Below are 17,622 nucleotides of genomic sequence, written 5' to 3'. Positions count from 1 at the left end.
TTAACTCTACTTTATTCTGTTCAGTTTTTTTTTTATTTTTTATTAGCTTGTCATAGGTTTGCATCCAAAAAGTAAGGATTTTATTTCATATACCGTATTTTCCACACTATAAGGCGCACCTTCAATGGATGGCCTATTTTATATAGGCCTTATAGTGCGGAAAATACGGTAAATAGTTTCCAGTTATCTGTCAGGATGTGTGTGAGGCGGATCGTTTTTTCCCCCCCTCCATATTTAGGGGAAAATGGTTTCATTGACTGATGGATGTTTTTACCTCCAAAGTGTCTTCAGGGTTTTTCATCCCCTTAAAATGATTCAAAGTGTGTGTTTGCATGTGTCTGCTTGTCCGCTTCAGTGCTGTTGGCTGCCATAGGAATCTCTCTCTGCACCCACAGGTTATTAACTCTGGTGTTACCAGCTAATTAAATGAGCATTCGAGTTAGAGGATGAAACATAAATGAACCAAACGGATGTTGCAGGATTCCTGCTTTAATGATCAGAAAACATTAAAGCATGTTTTCTAATCTTTATCTGATTTTTACTAAGCTCAAAACAAGAAGCACATCAAGTAAATTGCATTTGTTGAGGAATTTAGTGACATAAAATGGAAGGAATATTTTGGGAAAAATGATCTGATTTTCATCTGCCAAACTGATCGGAATGTCACTTATTTTAATAGGGTAATCTGGCTGTAACTATTTTGCCCTTTTCTCTGTTATTAGTTTGAGTAACATTTGGAAAAACACATAAATAGCTTTCAGTAATAAAAAAAGACATTCAACTTTGAATTAGATTCAGTGGAACAAGCAAAATCTTAGTTAAGGTGGAAAGATGATTTTCATTGTTCATCTGCTCCTCCAAGCAAAGATTACCCATGAATAACAGATATGTCAACCCACCTCTAATAGATGTTTTCTTCCCAAAAATCCCAGAAACCTGAGCCGGTTTGAAAACGGCAAGTTGCCCCGGAGGAGGCCAACGAACCGATGGAACCCGAGACACGATGAAAAACACACAGTGCCGATCTGAGACGGCTGTAATTTCAGTCCCCGCTATTTTATTAAAGTAAAACAATGGCTTTTGTCCGGCCTGTAACGATGACCTGTGCGTGCTGTTATTACGGTGGGGAGCAGAGCTTGAACAAACAACTGCACGGATTGCCCTCTGCAGACCGTGCAACCAGACACACAGACGCCTGTAGGCAGACGCACACCTGTAAGCCGGCGCAGGTACACGCATGCATGCAGTCGGGCGTGAAGAAGGGCAGCTGCAAGGAAACGCGCTCACAGAGGCTCGCATGGAAAACCCTGCTGCGCCGACCGCGCTGTGGGTGGGCGGGTGGTCGCAACCAGTGGCCTTTGGCTCGGAGTCCGAGGTGGGCCGAGAGTTTATGTTCCTCCCCCGAATTGAGAGACTGTGTGGGAACAAAGGAAGCATATAATGAGGAAGAGAGAGGTCCAGAAAGAGGGAAAATGTTGAAACTGATCTGTTTTTTGGGGAGATTTATTGTAAAGAAAAATTAAAAACATCAACCTTGGATGAACTATACACAGAGGGCGGACATAAAGGGGCGGGGGATTGAGGCCCGTTTTGCAGCTTTGAACATTGTTAATCATATGAACTCCCTCTTTGCCTTCATTACTTTGTTTTGCTTGCTATTACACCTGCAGTTTGTGTGCAGTGTTCCTTATAATCCCAGCATGTAACGGCTGGCAGGCAGCACATCCAGGATCTGATCTCAGCTGCGCCCCTAAGTCCTCCTCTAAGGATGGTTGGCTGCCGAAGAGCCTCTTGGATCGGGAAGGAGGAAAGTCGGCCAGCAGCGTGGAGCTGCTGCTGCTGCAGACAGGAATGAGCCTGAACTTGTATGTTTATGTGAGCGTATTGGTAAATTAAAGCTGATCTCAGTCCAGCTTTGTGAAGTTTGTGAATGGTTGATGTATTGATGTGAACCCAGATAAGGAGGAATGAGTTTAGAGTAACGGTAGGCTTACTCTGTGTGTGTACGTGCGTGTGCGTGTGTGTTTATTTGACAGCTCCCAGCTGTAGACGGCACAAAGCCAGACTGAGTCAAGTCCCTTTTGTCTCTGTAACGGTCGGCCTGCCGCCTGCCTAATCAGCATAATTCTGTGTGTCGTTCCTTATCTCTCTTTTTTTTTTTTGTCTCTTCTCTTCTTTGTCTGTTTTGCATTTTATTATTACTATATATGAATCTTACCCTCTTTCTATGTCTCTGTTAATACCAACAGAATAATTGTTGATAGTGTTTTGTTGACGAGGACCACACAAACTCTGCTACTGTTACTTCACACATCCTGGCTTTTATTAGTTTTCCTCTCGCCGCTTCTATGCTTGTTAAAAATGCTTTATAAATGAAAACACTTGGAAAATATTAGCCTTCACGTCCTGATTGCACAAACACCTTTTCCCTCATTGTTCTTTTGGTGCTTTTCCCTTCTGTTTAAGAAGGTATTTGGTCTTTTGTTTTTTTTTTGTGCTTGATATTTCCCCCACCCTTTGACTCACACTGCCTGTCAGACACACAGCAGAAAGCAGGCTCCTCTGGGGTTTGATGGGCGTGTTGCCAGATTTGACTCCTGGTGGGTTGCCAAATTGGCTGTCAGCACATGAGCTGAACTTTTCCTTAACCCTTGTCTGCCTATTTAACTGACCCGTAGACCAAGCATGGGCACCCCATGACTGCCTGTGCTGACAACAAATATTTCAAAACAGCCAAATTTGTCTTTCTTTTAAACACTAAAATTATAAAGAAGCCTTCTTACAGTCAGCTGACAGGGTGCAGCAACAGCGGTAGTACAGCATGATCAAAAAAAGACAGAAAAAAAAGTTTTGAAAAAGTTTTTGTTTTTACCTTGCTGCTAGAAACGTTGCTATTGCCTCAAATAGTTACTGACTGATTAGACAATTCAAGTCTTTAGTTGACTTTTTGCAATAAAAGAATTAAAAACACATTAAATTATGGGATGGAATTTTCTGTTTCAAAATACTCTTCTCAAGAAATGCCAGAAATATGAGTGTTGTTTATATTTCGTAACCACTGTAACAAGTTCAGCATTATTGGAGTGCAACCACAGATCCGCTGGCTTTGTAACCAAAGTAGCTCTGTGGCAAACACAGATCAAGTTTGTCCTTTGGTTTCATACTGGGGCACTATGTACTCTGGTTTTCTAAAACATCCTAATAACTTTAATATTTTTTATGATTAAAAATGTAATAATGAACCATTATTCCGCCTCTAATAGTTTTTTTTTTTTTTTACATTTGCCCTTTTTGAGACATGGACTTGAACCAATAAAAAATATTTTCTCTCGTAAACAATTAGTAGGTTAACTTTGTTGGATGGCAGTGTTTGGAGATCAATTAGGGCTGCAAGATATTTAAAATATATGACACTACTGTTACAACACTGCGGTGATATCTGTTGCAATAAATCCCCAGTTTTCAGTTTTCCTCCTCTGTCTCTTGCCTGTCGTTGCAATGCAGCTTCCAGCAGAAATGTATTCAAAATATGGATTCCTGACAATTCTAATGCAATAGCCGACAGATACGGCATTCCAAACAGTCCTTTGTGATATTAATGTCAAATTATGGACAGCGATTGAATGCTCAAAATGATAAACCAGAGCAGCTTAACTCCTCTGTTTAGCCTTCCTGTTACCTGATGAAAGTCTTGCTCTCTCTCACAGCCTGAACAAACTGCAAGCATGTCTTCACGTACTTAGTAACTACTTACAAACCAAAGTGTGTCGATGAGTGCTTGACTTGGTAGCGTCTGTTTTCAATTGACCTGTCTCCAGTTCTCAAACTGCAGTGCCTCAAGACCCAGGAAACTTGTACTGCAGACGTACGCCTGGACCAAAACGTCTGAATTATTTGCCTCTTTAGTCCCACAGAGTCTTGCTAACGACCTCATCGTTTTATCTGGGATTTATTGAAGCAGAGACGCATCTAAATGTTACAGGGAACCAAGTTCCAGATTTTTCTCCCTGTCCAATAGTCACATGATTTATGAACAAGTTTATCATTCACCCAGTTAGCCATAGACTGTAATGGCACACCTGTTGGTGTTTCTACTGTATTTCCTTCTTATTTTGAACTAATGATGAGTCATGATTAGGTTACTGTACCTGATACTGGTTTCTTCCAGTTTGGTTACACATATTGACTTTTGCCTTCAATTTTTTTCTTGTCTTGAGATATATAATTTCAAGAGTTTTTTTGTGTGTGTGTGTTTTATCTCCAAAAAAACGATCTAAAACTGTCCCTGTTCCAAGACACCTGCATCAAATGGCTGAAATGCCCAACATTAGCATACAGTCAAGCCTCACACAGCGACTCTAATGAGCTGATTTTATAAGTTCAAATTCTAAGACATTTTCATCTATTAAACACAGTTTAAAATTATTTTTAGGTACAAGGTGAACTACACCTGTATGCACACATGAACCATGTAAGCTGTTGTGATTGTTTTTTTCCACTGAGTGAAGTTTAAAACCGGTTCAACCACCCAGTAGGATGGCACAAGCCCAGGTGAATACTGTAGCAATGACAAACGCGTTGTTCTTTAGATGATGCGTGCAATCAGGAACTCCTTTGACACAGTCAAACAAGTCAGGGTGCCGAACATTTTTAAGTGCTACGTGCTTGATTCAGACCTCCTCCTTGGCATTCAACTGTTGTTGCTTGAGGAAGCAAGTTACCTTCCATTTGTGCTTTATAACAAAGAAGTGCAAAGAGATTAGTGAAAATGACAGTGTGTTTATGAAGTCCTCTCTACCGCAGCCTCATATTCTTCCTAAAATAGCCAGACTTTAACCAGAAACATACAATGTAGTATGTGAACGCGCAAAGCCCACACAGAACACATCTGGCTACACATCCGTCCATTGGACTGGCCCCCTCCGCTCAGGCATGACTGATCAGGAATGCATAGTCGGCCGCGCCCTTTCTCTTGCTTCAACCACTGGACGCGGCCCTGCTGGGTGTTCTCGGATTACCGGAGTTCGTTTGTCCTATAAGCTGGAGCGCCACTCCTTTCTGTTCTTTTTAAGACTAACCTCAGAGCTGTTGTTTTGTCTTTTGTTCAGATGGCCTGCATGTCAGAATATTTAGCCGAATATACTCAGGGGGGGGCAGTATCATGAACAGACCTTTTGCCCGGAACAGAATCTGTATATTTGAACTGCTTCTAGGCCTTTTTGCCGCACTTTGCTGCTTCTCAGATGTAGGTCTTAGACACACACGTCTTTGTTTGAAGGAAGTACAAGAGTGTTTAGACACATAAAATGGCCCAGTATCCATAGCTCCTCAGTACATAACTGTTAAAATACACACAGCCACACGTCTACGCATATACTGAGCAGCAGCTGTGAGTCTGTTGGAAAGTGTGGGTCACAAGTAAGAGGTCAAAGGTTTGTAGCTGCAGGACGTCTCTTCATTGTGTTCTAATGTGAGAACATCACATATAGATATATACATTTGTTTTCTTGCAACACTAGTGTATGATCGCTGGATTTGAGCTATTTCAAGCACATGGCCAGAGGGAGTAGGGATTTCTCCAAACTGGGGTGACACATGTTGACCTTGGTGTTTCCAGAAGTGTGGTCAACATTTAACAACTCAGCAAGACCCGAAGTGTGTGTGATTTTAAAAGTGCTATTCCACTGAGGCCATAGATAGGCCTTGAATGTTTGAAATAACTGCGTTATCACCCACTATAGATTGTTATCGTCACACAACACTCACTCGAACAGAGGGTCTTGTAAATACACAAACTTTATTCCCTCCAGGCCTTCATTGTTTATGAACTGAAGTCTAATTATGTGGTGCTCAACATGGATAAATGAATAAAGACCAGCATCTGCAGATATTTTCTGGCCCATTTGACTTTGCATTAAGGTAATATACTATTACCTTAATGCAAGAGAGTCCAAGAGAGTTTGGGACAAGTAAAGTTAAACGAGTAGTGCCACCATGTGGTTGGAAACGGGAATTGCATATAAAGTATGTAAAAAAAAAAAAAGTATTCAGAGATTCAAGTTTGGAGGCTCACATTTTAATGTGCTTATATCATCTCTGTTACGCATTCATAAATCACAACACAGTAAAAAAGAAATAAAAAATCTTGAGCTTTTTGGAAACAAATGTCCAGATGGGTTTGGTGTAAAATTAATTAAAAATATGTGGATAAACAACTCATCTCCAGTCATGAGTATGATAGAGGATCTGTGAGGCTGTGGGCTCGATTAATTTCGAAATACCATGGAAACCATGTTGTAAGCTTAAGATAATTTTTTCTCTGGTTATAGTTGAACAAACATCCTTCTTAATGAGTTTTACTTACTTCTATATAAGTGTGTGTATATGTATATAATATAGATCTATCAATCTAGATACAGATATAGATATAAAGAGAGAGAGAAAGACGAGAGAGCAGAGCAGTCCTCCTGTCTGCCATCCAGAGGGTTGTTGCTTAGCTACAAGCCCTGCAGGGCCTCTGGTGGCTTTAAGTTGCGGAATATCTCACCTGATTATAGAATAGTTTACTACGTGGCAATTTATGACATGCAAGAAAAACAGGAATAGTGTTCAACATATCAATTACATGTATGTCACGTGGTGTAAATATAACTACTACTGAAGCAAGTTCTACCCACGAGAGAACTGCATAATCCATAACATGCAGTGTTTTTTTTTTCTTTATAAATAATGGTCAGTTTTCATACCACATGTTGCAACAATTTAGGATTAGCTTATTTTTTATTGCTTTACGTTGCTCTTCCTACTGTAGATTTTTCTACTCTGCAGTAAAAAAAAAAAAAAAAAAAGCTGCCAAATTTATGGCATGTGCAGAAACAAACACGAGCATAGATTTCTTGAGAGATACAGGCGGGGGTAAGTGAAGGCTAGATAAATTGTGGCGTTTAACTAAAGGCAGATCTCTCTAGCTTCTCATTTTGTCGTACGTCAGGCAGCGTTTTGTTAATAGTGTGAAAATCTGCACCCACAATGCAAAAATACAAAAACATTCGACCAACTCTGTCGCATTCTGCTTTTGTGAGTTTTGTTCCCACACGCGGTCTTGGACAGAAACGACCTCGCACCAGCGCAGACTCCCACGTAAACCGTCCCTGTAAATGCGAGGTGCTCATGGGTAATAAAAGGTTTCCTCTGCGGTGCAGCTGAACCCCTGTGTTTAACTGGCTCTGGAGACGTGCTGCTTGCTGAGAGACGAACTCGACTTGCTGGGATTTGAAACTTGGCAGGGACGCCCGGCCAGGGCTTCTATCTGGATGAGACAATTGCGGACGTGCGGATGCACTTCTGTGGGCTGTTTTTTCACTCGCAAAGCTCAGGAAGTGATGTTTATCCCTTAGAGGAGCGTCTGATCGGGGGTGTATTTAGTGTCAGCGGTTGCTCTTGTGTTGGATTGAGTTACCTTGCAACCAGATCGCACTCGCATGTCGCCATTTGTGTCGTGCAGAAGTGAAGAGAGCGTGCACGGAGTAGTTGATATATTTTGATCTTTGGGGGTGTTTATTTAGCTCAATATGTAATTTAGTCAGTTTAGTAGGGCCGCTTTTATGTTGGCTAAAATTACAGGATTTTCTTGTGTAATCCAAGAAAATCGGTGAATTCAAAAGTGAATCTGAATTATTGTATTTTTTTTTTTTTATTTTTTTTGCAAATTACGATAATTGTCATAATGTCACCAAATAATAGGTTTTTGCTGTTTATATTGCATTTCTTGGGATCCTGCTAATCTTTAGATATCCTTTAATTTCTTTAATTATCCAGTAATTCAGATTTACCTGTCTCCATTCTTATGATATCATGGAGGTAAGATCCAGAAAGAAATCCTTGGAGTTTATCTTGTACGTGTCTAAGGCATGTGTCCTCTCCTGGGTAAACACAGCTAACTGTCTGTGCTGATATAATCACACGCCCGTCGGCATTTACCTGAACATACTTCCTTTACGGCAACTTGCACGGTCAGAGGTCTTGTTAAAAAGTCTCATTATACTGGTATGATTTATTTTTTAAATTATTCTTATTTTTTACTGCACACAGAGCAGCAGCATGTGATCCTTTACATCTTCTCCCGTGGAGCAGGAATGAAGCAACAACAATATACAGGAGTAGTTTTTCAAAACATTTCGACTTACGAAACCAAAAAACTTGAAAGTTTCCTCTACCTTAAAATCATTGTTAGATTTTTTTTTTTTTCAACTATGTCCTAAACATTTTCTGTTACCCTCACTGGTATTAGAGGATTATCTCCTAATTAATTTGTGTTGGGAGTTACCCAGAAGTCTCTCTGGTTTCAAAAAAAGACCTTTATCAGACAGTTTAGCAGACAAGCCAGGGGTCAGAGAGAGAAGAGGGAAGATGTGAAGTAAATGGACCAGGCCAAGAGTGGACCTGAGGACAGCTGTGTTGAGCCTCCATTGATGGACAACTTCCTATACTTGGTGTACCAATCAGCTCCCCATTCTAGCAACACTCTTCAGCTCGTTCTTCGGGATCCTACGGTGTTCCCAGGCCAGAAGGAACATCAAGTTCCTCCTGAAAGTTCTGAGTCTGTCCCGGGGTCTCCTCCCAGTGGGACGAGCCAGAGCATGCCCGGGATGCTTTGCAACTTCCCTAAGGTGCTAAGGTGACAGAGCTGGTTACTTTTATTTACAAGACTGACTCCCAGCTATCCTACAGAGGAAGCTGATGAGTGAATGAACCAATATACTTCATTAATCCCAGAGGGAAATGTCAGTCCTTGTGCCCTGGATCTCGTTCTGTGGCTCCAGTTCCTCACGTTTACCACAGGCCTGTTGGCTGCTTCTCTGATTAACTCTCACCTCGCCTAACCTCGCCCTTATTTGGGGGGTATCCACTTAAAAGGGGATGAATACAGATTCATGTCAGTCTTCATAAAAGCTTTTGCAAGATAATTTGCACTCCAAAGTGCAAATGCCAAAGTGACAAATGGTGGCATAGTCAGACGTTTGTCGCTTTGACAGCATATTTATTGCGTTTTTCTGTACCCGAGCATTAAAGCCAAGCCAGTATTGACCGGATGTGCACTGCGCAAAGATCCAGCCATTGGTATCGGTTTTCGTATTGATTATTGGCACTGCTTGTACGTTTCATGAAATAAAAATGAAGTAGGGGGTTGAACTAGGATGCTGACCTTCTCAGCTTTCTTGTTCTCTGGGGGGTGTTTGGCTTTGAAGGAAATTGCACTTTTTTTTTGGACCCATGGTGTTGAGGGTACCCTGTCTAATGCCTGCATGTTTGAACCAGATAATTTCCTCATCAACATAATGGCCTGTTAGTTATTAGTCTTTCAACGCCAACCAAACTGATCCCTCCGTCTCCGCTCAATAGAAAATAGTCCTGGTTAAATATTAAAGGACTTGTGGCCTCATGTGTCATCACTCTGAACAAAGGTCTTTAAACACAGCCATATCTGTCACAGTATATTATTATGGAATTTGTTCCTGATGGTTACCATTTGAGAACTTGGCCACACAGCTATGTTTATTTATTTTCTGATTCAAAGTGAAAAACAAAAAATGAAAATTAATGTGAGGAGCCCGAATGAGCAACGAGTTCTGGAGTGTTGGTTTACTCTACAGGACTACACCGAAAGAGGAATCGGATTTCAGCAACGTAACCGATCCATCCCGAGATGGAACATAGTGTCTTAAAGATGCAGATTATTTTACAACAACAAGTAATCCACTAACTGTTTTTATGATTGAGTTTACTTAAGATTGTGAAACTGACAGACTACTGGTTTTTGAACAATCAATCTGCTGTCGCACCTTGTTGGTCACATGTCTGTTCTGCATTCACAGTGGGGTGGGAAAACTCCACCTCCCTAATAAATATCGTAGGAGGTGTTGTACCTGAGGGTCTGTGTGTGATTTTGTGTTTATAACAAGTGGTTTTTTTTCTCCAAAATTTGTTAGTGTTTGGCTGAATTTTACCCTGCTATTCCAGTTGCTCCCTGCATGTTAGTGAGCTCAAGCCAGCTACCAAAACATGCTGTGACCTATAAGACACTTTTATTTTTACATGCCTTTAACATGCAGTGCATACCAGCTGCAGAGAGCTTTTACGGGATTTTGAATTGTCCTGCGGCGAAATGCAGGTTTGTTAGGGAAACAGGAGCCTGGAGAGCATGAATAACACGGAGAGCAAACAGAAAAGGTAGAAGGGGCAAAACAAGGTGCGAAGGAGGGTGTGGGGAGTGGTTGCCATGCTGGCTATCAGATGAGGGAGAAGGGCGGAGATCAGGGATCGCAGAAAAACAGAAAGGCAGGAAATAAGGAAGAAGGGAAGGGCTGACTCGTATTTCAGTTTAGTGTGTTTTAGGGTTGGGTGTACTCCCGGCAGTTCCTCACAGTCATACACTTGCAGTCTGCTCTCTCCAGGAGCAGAAAGTTCTGGGAATCCTCAGCAGACTGAGCTTTCTTTTGTAAAACCGTCTGGATTGTTTTTTTTTTTTTTGGGCGTGCAGCAGGTGCAGCCTTCCTGATACTCTTATCTCAGGCGCTGATCAGCTGATTGGTCGGTCCTGAACTTGGTGGCTACCAACGCCTGGAGCATTTTCTGTTTCTCTTCTTTACTTTACTTTGCTTTTTTTTTTTTTTTTTTTGGTAAAGACTCTTCTCATGCTTGGTTCACCTTTTCGTCCTTTACCAGCATCTTCAATACTGGAGGAGAAAACAAGAAGAATCGGGAGAAGACGAGAGATCTTTATTTGGCAGGAGGATAAGATATGTGACTGTGTTTTTGCTCTCCTGTGAGCATGCAAATACCTTCATCATGCTGGGAATAGATCCAGGGAGACTGACACTTCTTAACCTCTTCGTCTGCCACTGCACTGACGGGTTGTGTGTCACCTAATGAGCTCCAGCGACGTGAGATAACAGCACTGGAAAACACGCGTGGTTTTAAATTACAACTGCCAATTCGCTGTGATTGAACATTATCTTCTTGAAGTTTGGAAATCTCTCTCCCCACCCCTTTTTTTTTTTTTTAAATGGAAAGCCTGCGTAGAGGGGTGGATGTTTTTTCCAGCTAACTGGATTGCCTAATTACTCCCTTGGGTTTTGGAATCATGCCCAAAGACGTAAGGCAAAAAGAAACGGAAGAGATGTGGAAGGATGGTTTGAAGAAGGAATTTCAGTTTGTGAAAGGAGGATGATGTGAACGGGGTCGAAAGTTGGGAGCTGTCGAGTCGAAGTCGTGATGTGGAGTCGGACAACATACTTGGCTTATGGATGAAGTTCCTCCTGAAACTAATTTACTCCTCAATGTGGAATCTGATTGGAATGTGTGTGGATTTGGATTGCTTTCCCTTGATATTTGGAGCTACTCTTAAAACAGACATTCAACCGCTGGATTAGTGTCTAAGGAGGCTAATTATCTTAAACTATTTCATCTGACCTCCTCATAAACTTGCCTCTCCAAGCAAAGATGAGAGGAGACCGGCGTTCCGCTTCATTCCACAAGGAAAAGCCAGCAGGGCTGTCGCGGGCTCTCAGTTGGCTCAACATGTCCCCCCTGTCCCACCAGGGGAGACGCTTCTTCCACAGTCAAAACGATCTCCATCTGGTTCCCAACCGCCGCTCGCGCTCACGCACTCATCTTCACATGCCGCAAAAAGACGAGGCCGAGGACGATGACAACTGGGTGTACAGACCTCAGCACAAAATAGGTGAGAATGAAGAGAGACCATAAAAAAAACAAAAGAAATGCCCATGCAATCGTTCTCTTTCTCCCTAAAACCAGTGATTCAATCATTTTCTTTATACGGGAAAGTAAATATAGAAACACATCTGTCTATTTATTGCCTCTTTCTCTGTGTGTTTACAACCTGCACTTCCTTGTTGCTATGGCGAGTGAGTGGGAGCCCTGTTTGGTTTAGAGGGTGGACATCGAGTTGGCGGTGAAAGAGGGCTCTGTGCGTGTGTGTGCGATTGATAAAGACTTGTCCGACCGGAAGAAGGTGACATCATGTAAATGGTTGTGTCACAGCCTGGTACCACTCAGAGTTTGGTGTCAGGCAGAGGGTCATCTTTGGATGGTTGACTATTGTGAACAAGTGAACTAAATGGATGAGTTTATGCTTCCTATTTGGCTGTCTTGGCTGACGTGAAAATGTCATTTCTAGTTCTCATAGAGATTCTTGGGTGTTATGCCTGAGATTAGTCCAATTATACACCAATTGTATCTTGGTTCATACATCTATCAGCCGTCACTGAGAGTTATACGACGGTGGTTGTAACTGTAGCTTTGTCTTGAACCCTTCATGGAAAATGCACTGATGCTGCTCCATGATAACCTACCTAATGGTTTAGTAAGAGCCAATAGTCCTGCAATACCTCAAATATTTTGGTGCGTCAGACAAGATGCAGATCAACGTGAGAATAGCGCAAGTAGCTCATGTGGCTAAATTCAGTCTCAGTGTATCAGTACTAGATTAAGAACTATTTGACAGTTTTTATTAAAGGAGGACTGCATTTGATCCTCTTTAATTCAAAAACTAAAGATACAGAATCATTCTACACTGTACAAGCTTTTCCTTATGCCACCGCTATCGATACTTTACAACTTTAGTTTTTTTGGGAAAACAAAAGAGAACATTTTCAGTATTTTGTTCAAATGAAGTTCACCTCAGAATTGGACAACCAAGAAAGTTTTCGTACATGGAAACCTAGACTGAGTCATTTGGCACCGACTACAAATACTTCGAAAAATGTGAACAAAAAAACATAAAAACCAATGATTCTTCAATTTCTCTCAAGAATGCTAAAATCTTGTCTAATCGTGTTCTTGTAATTCCAGTATCATGTATCTTCTCTTCTTGTGAATTAGTACTGAATAGTACTGAAGCGCTCTGATTTAACCTGGTCCTCACTTCGACTAACTGTCTCTGTTCGAATTGACCATATTTTTAATCTGTCACTCTGAACAAATGAGAGCATTTTAATCTACAAATAAGTTACCTGACAGGAATGTGAAGCTTGTCGCTGCTGTTGTTGTTTATCGCATGTCTCTATTTTCTGTGTTGTGTCCGAACGTGCCCGTTTCCTAAAACAGCTCAGGAGATGCACATAACTTGAATAATTTGAGGGCTTGAAATACTTCTGTAAGTCAAAGAGCAGCACCCTGGTGGAGCTTAAATTGTTCCTTATGTTAGATGTTTTTATCATGAAACATTAAACTTGACGGCTCATGAGGTTTTATTCCAACCACTTCGAGCAGTTTGTCAGACAAACGATGTGTTGCAAAAACAACACATTGTTTAGTTTAAATTTTTTGAACATTGATTGCTTAGAAATGTTACTGGAATTTCCATTGCTTGCCTATTGCTCTAATGTGCGGCTTTTAATAGGATTTTATTACACCGGAATATTTTTAACTACCTAAAGTGTCTTTAGAGACAAATAAATATTTTCTTGCATATCTTTTGATATGCAGTCTGTCTACACATCATCCATGTTTACGGCACACGTAGTTCCTCAAAAAGCTACAACTCTTTTCTGCTCAATCCTCTGTTTTAATGTTATAACTTTCTTGTACTGGCAAGCTACAAATCTCGAGGGCAGTAAAAACTTATACTTATTCTTTACTAAGACCAGGCATGATGGGTTTTTTTTTTTAACAATGACATGTATCACATTTGCAACCCTTTGTTTCTGCCATTCAAATGGTCTGGTAGCTTAATCCAGCGCTGCCCTCTGTCTTCTGTCTCTTCCTGTCTCTATGTTATGTGCAGTTATGTCTTTTTATAGCTAATGCTAGGCCAGAGTCGGAGTCATAGACAGGTCATTCTAAAATTGTTCTCATCCAGACAACTCATTCTCCATATTCTTCGCTAAGGAAACTTTAGAGTAATTCTCCACTTTTGCATGTGTAACAACTGGAGATCACATTCATACACGCACCAGAACCAATTACTAGACACGTGGGCCGCCATGCGCACTGCCTCAGAGTAAATATAGCTTTAAAATTACTGCCTTCAGATTCAAAGCCTGCAATTTTTGGCGCAGCCTGTTGCCTGTCTTTTTTTGGGTGTTTGCCTCTGTTGTCACGGTAATAGGTATGCAGCTGATTGTTTCCTGGTCAGGCTCGATTTGACCTTCCTGAGCCGCCTTGGTGCACAAGCTGCTGTAGGTTCTCCTGGTGAAGTTGTACATTTTCTCGGGCAAGTTGATGTGAAAGCTGGAGTTATTTTCAGAGTTAAAAACAAATCTGATCATTGCAACAGAACTTGCGCTTGAACATTTTCTTGATTTCTGCTTGCCATAAGGCCAAACTTCAAAAAAAATCTTGTTCGGAAAGGTCAAGGCTAACTAACTTAAAGCTAAACTTTCCTTATCTAGACGCCTGTCTGGGCTCCTGTCTATATTACTGCCTCTCATAAAGCTGTCTGTTATCTACAGTACATGAGGTCATCAAATAAAATGTAACAGATGTCAAATTCTGAGTCAAGACTTTGACTTTTGCCAAATGCAAAACATGTTAACATGAAAGTTGGGTGCTGTGAGGCTTAGTAGTATTTGCTTGAGGTTTTCTGTGGATCTACAGTATGTCGGTTCGGCTGGTAATATTTTCGAGAACACGGATTAACCTACATCGCCACTATACCTTGGCACTGAATTGCTGTTGCAATCAGAACCAGAATTCGGTCTCATATAAATGTTATTAAGGAGGTATTTATACATTTTTGGCCGTGTCTGCTTGGGACAGTACTGATGGTTTGTGAGATGCTTATTGAAACTCTTGCATAACAGTCTTAGAGCATTTGGGACACATTTCCATACACTGAAATAAGCTCATCATCACCATGTAGAACATTTGTAAATCCAGATTAGCAGATATGAACAAACCTGCAAGGCCTCATTAAAACTCAGACACGGAAATCTTAGATTGTGGCCCTTTTCCCGGTACATGGATGCATCATGAGGCTGTACATAGATGATTAAAATGGCAAACACGGATGCTTCCTTTGAAAATAAATGGGTAAATCATTGGTTTAAACTGTGTCTAATTGCCGTTTTTTGTCTCTTTTTTTTATGTGCTGATCAAAATGCCATCTCCTGTAGGTAAGTTGCATCTTTCTTTCTGGTTTTCGTTCCAGAACGTCTCACCGTTCTGGTATCTTTTTCCCTAATGGTACAAATGGATGACGAACAATGGAAAGGGGGAAAAAAAAAAAAGCCAAGTGATTAAATTTGTTGAACAGGATTTCAGTTTTAAAGGGGATAGAGGAATGGCAGCTTATTTTAATAGGATCCAATCCATTGATGTTGTCACAAAACACAATCCAACAGCTTAAAAACTGTCAACAATTGAACTAAAGCTCTGTCAGGGTCATTTTTGGGACAGATCATATTTTTTCTCCCACTCTTTTTTTTTTTTTTTTTTAAACCAAAAAACATGTTTAACCAAGAGGCCTTTATGCTTAAATATGTCTCATACCTCAACTTCCCCCCTGTTTGCATATCCGAACCTTCATGCCTGCTTCAAGGAGCTTGTTGTTTTTTATCTGCCCATTCTTATCACGCAGTGACGGTGCACAAAGCTCACGCTATCGCACCATAATGTGCTTGTGCAGCACTGCATGTAAGAGTGGATGTGAAGCACTCTGATAAGCATTAGTATGGGCCATTATGATCCCAGACTTATGATGGTGTTTTATCTGGAGACAAAGAGAGAATCCTGGAGGCTGATAACTGCGGTCTGATCAAAGTTTCAGTCACCACAGGTAGGAGGGCCTGTCCAATCAGGAAACGTGTAAACGTGCCAGTTGTTGCTGAATGTCCTGTAAGAATCAGATAGCAGACTTTACCACACGAAGGAGAGGAATTAGTTGTTGTTGTTGTTGAACAACAAATCTCATATTAGGAATGGTAAACACAAAACCAGTACAATTTTATTTTATAAGTAAACTGTAGCAACTTGCTTTTCACAAGTTGTCCTATGTTTTTTGTTATGCTATGTGGAAAATACAATCTAAAAGTTACATAAAAAGGTAAATAAAAAGTGTGTGTGTGTGTATACCTATAAATATATGACTGCCTTTTGTCAATGGAAATTTAAAGGGAAAACGTGCAGTTTTTAATGTGTAGGCTACATATAGTACAGCAACATTAACTGGTGAATTTAGTACGTTTTATTTTGGAGCAAAGGAATACAAAGAATAATCTGAACAAAAATGTCTTCGGTATGTACTTGAATATAAAAAAGAGAAACTACTTTTTAAGGTATTTTTCTTTGTTTTACTGTTAAAATTTAAATATAAATGTTCCTAATTTAAGTGTGCATTTCTTTTCAGTTGTATTATTGAGTGAACTGTGTTTTAGAGTTGAGATATTGGTCTCTTTATCAAAAAGAAATAAAGTGAATGTTCTTTGAAATGTTTTGAAATAGGTTGATTATGTCGGTTCATAATATTTGAAGGGAATTTCCCTCTTACCTTTACAGCCTCGGCTCCATGAGAATGGAGATTTAATTCAACTGAAGCAGTTGCCTTTGAGGCATAGTTTTTTTTTATTTTTATTGACATGCTTAAAACCGAAGCCATTGTGGCTGAGCACTTTCCAGTTAAAGTGGCAGCTTGATGTTTTTTTTTTTTTTTTTACGGGCTGGTCAGGTGGGTTTATTTAGGGATTTTACATGTGTTTTTAGTTTGGACTCTGTTTTTACGGTCTTTTCATGCTGACGGTCATGCTGTCACGCTTAGGCATTCACTCAGTGATCTGCCTCTAATTACTGACATGAGGTCAAGGCAGATGAGTCGGAGCCCATGGGCCATATTGACAAAGGCTTAGCTTGTCTATGAGAGCCAAATACACACAAAAAGGATGTTTCAACCCTTTAGTCACTAATTAAATAGTTCTGTTTTATGTTGTTTCTTGTAGTGTTCAAATAGAGATTCCTAAGAATTTTACCTGTACTCTGAATATTTTATATAACCTGGGAACTTAGAACACACAGTTGTTCTTGATTTATTTATTAATTTATTATTATTATTATTTAATCTGAAGTGCTTTTCAGTTGGTCTCTGGAGAGGATTGAGTCTATGAAATTCTCCAGAGACATTTGAGACTTATTGAAGTAACCATCACAAACAAACGTCCCCCATTCTGAATGATGTTGGGTTTATTAAGTACCCGACCAAAACTTGAAGGATTTTGGTCACATATTTAAATGATGAATAGCTGTGAAATCCCTGAGAAACGGTTGAGAATAAGGCCAAGATAATTCTAATACCAGCGGTTCGTAATGTTTCCTTTATCTGGGAAAGAGCAGCTGCTTAAAGAGACAAAGACCCAATTTCAAGGTGTCAAATTATGAAGTTGCAACTGTGTTGCCTTCAGTTATAGAAATGCTTTATATGTCAAACATAACGTAAAAGAAATTTGACGTCGCAATTTGTCGTCTTGAAATTGGCCTTTGTCTTTCTAAGGAGCTTGACACTCCGTCGTCACAATAATCCTTCTCCATTGTGCCATTTACAAGTGTTGCTTGAATGAAAAGCTCAGCAGACGTGAAGTTCCACCAGGTTTTTGCTAATTGATGCTGCTG

At 40.4% G+C, this 17,622-nt stretch overlaps 1 protein-coding gene across 2 annotated transcripts in view; it reads left to right on the top strand.

The window, feature by feature from the left end:
* The window catches only part of LOC106955869 (NHS-like protein 1), an 82,948-nt gene that overhangs the window by 26,398 nt on the left and 38,928 nt on the right, over positions 1-17,622 (top strand). The window contains exon 1 of one of the 2 annotated variants that reach the window (XM_015046299.1): positions 10,410-11,743. The exons of the other annotated variant lie outside the window; for it this stretch is intronic. Coding sequence (XP_014901785.1) covers positions 11,503-11,743 — 241 coding nt within the window. The 5' untranslated portion in view covers positions 10,410-11,502. Of the gene's footprint in view, positions 1-10,409; positions 11,744-17,622 lie in introns of those variants that run through there. 2 annotated transcript variants of the gene reach the window in all.

The sequence above is a fragment of the Poecilia latipinna genome, unplaced genomic scaffold (assembly GCF_001443285.1).
Source record: "Poecilia latipinna isolate Pla-1442-1.1 unplaced genomic scaffold, P_latipinna-1.0 Scaffold772, whole genome shotgun sequence".
NCBI lineage: Eukaryota > Metazoa > Chordata > Actinopteri > Cyprinodontiformes > Poeciliidae > Poecilia > Poecilia latipinna.
This window is presented reverse-complemented; position numbering and strand designations above follow the sequence as displayed.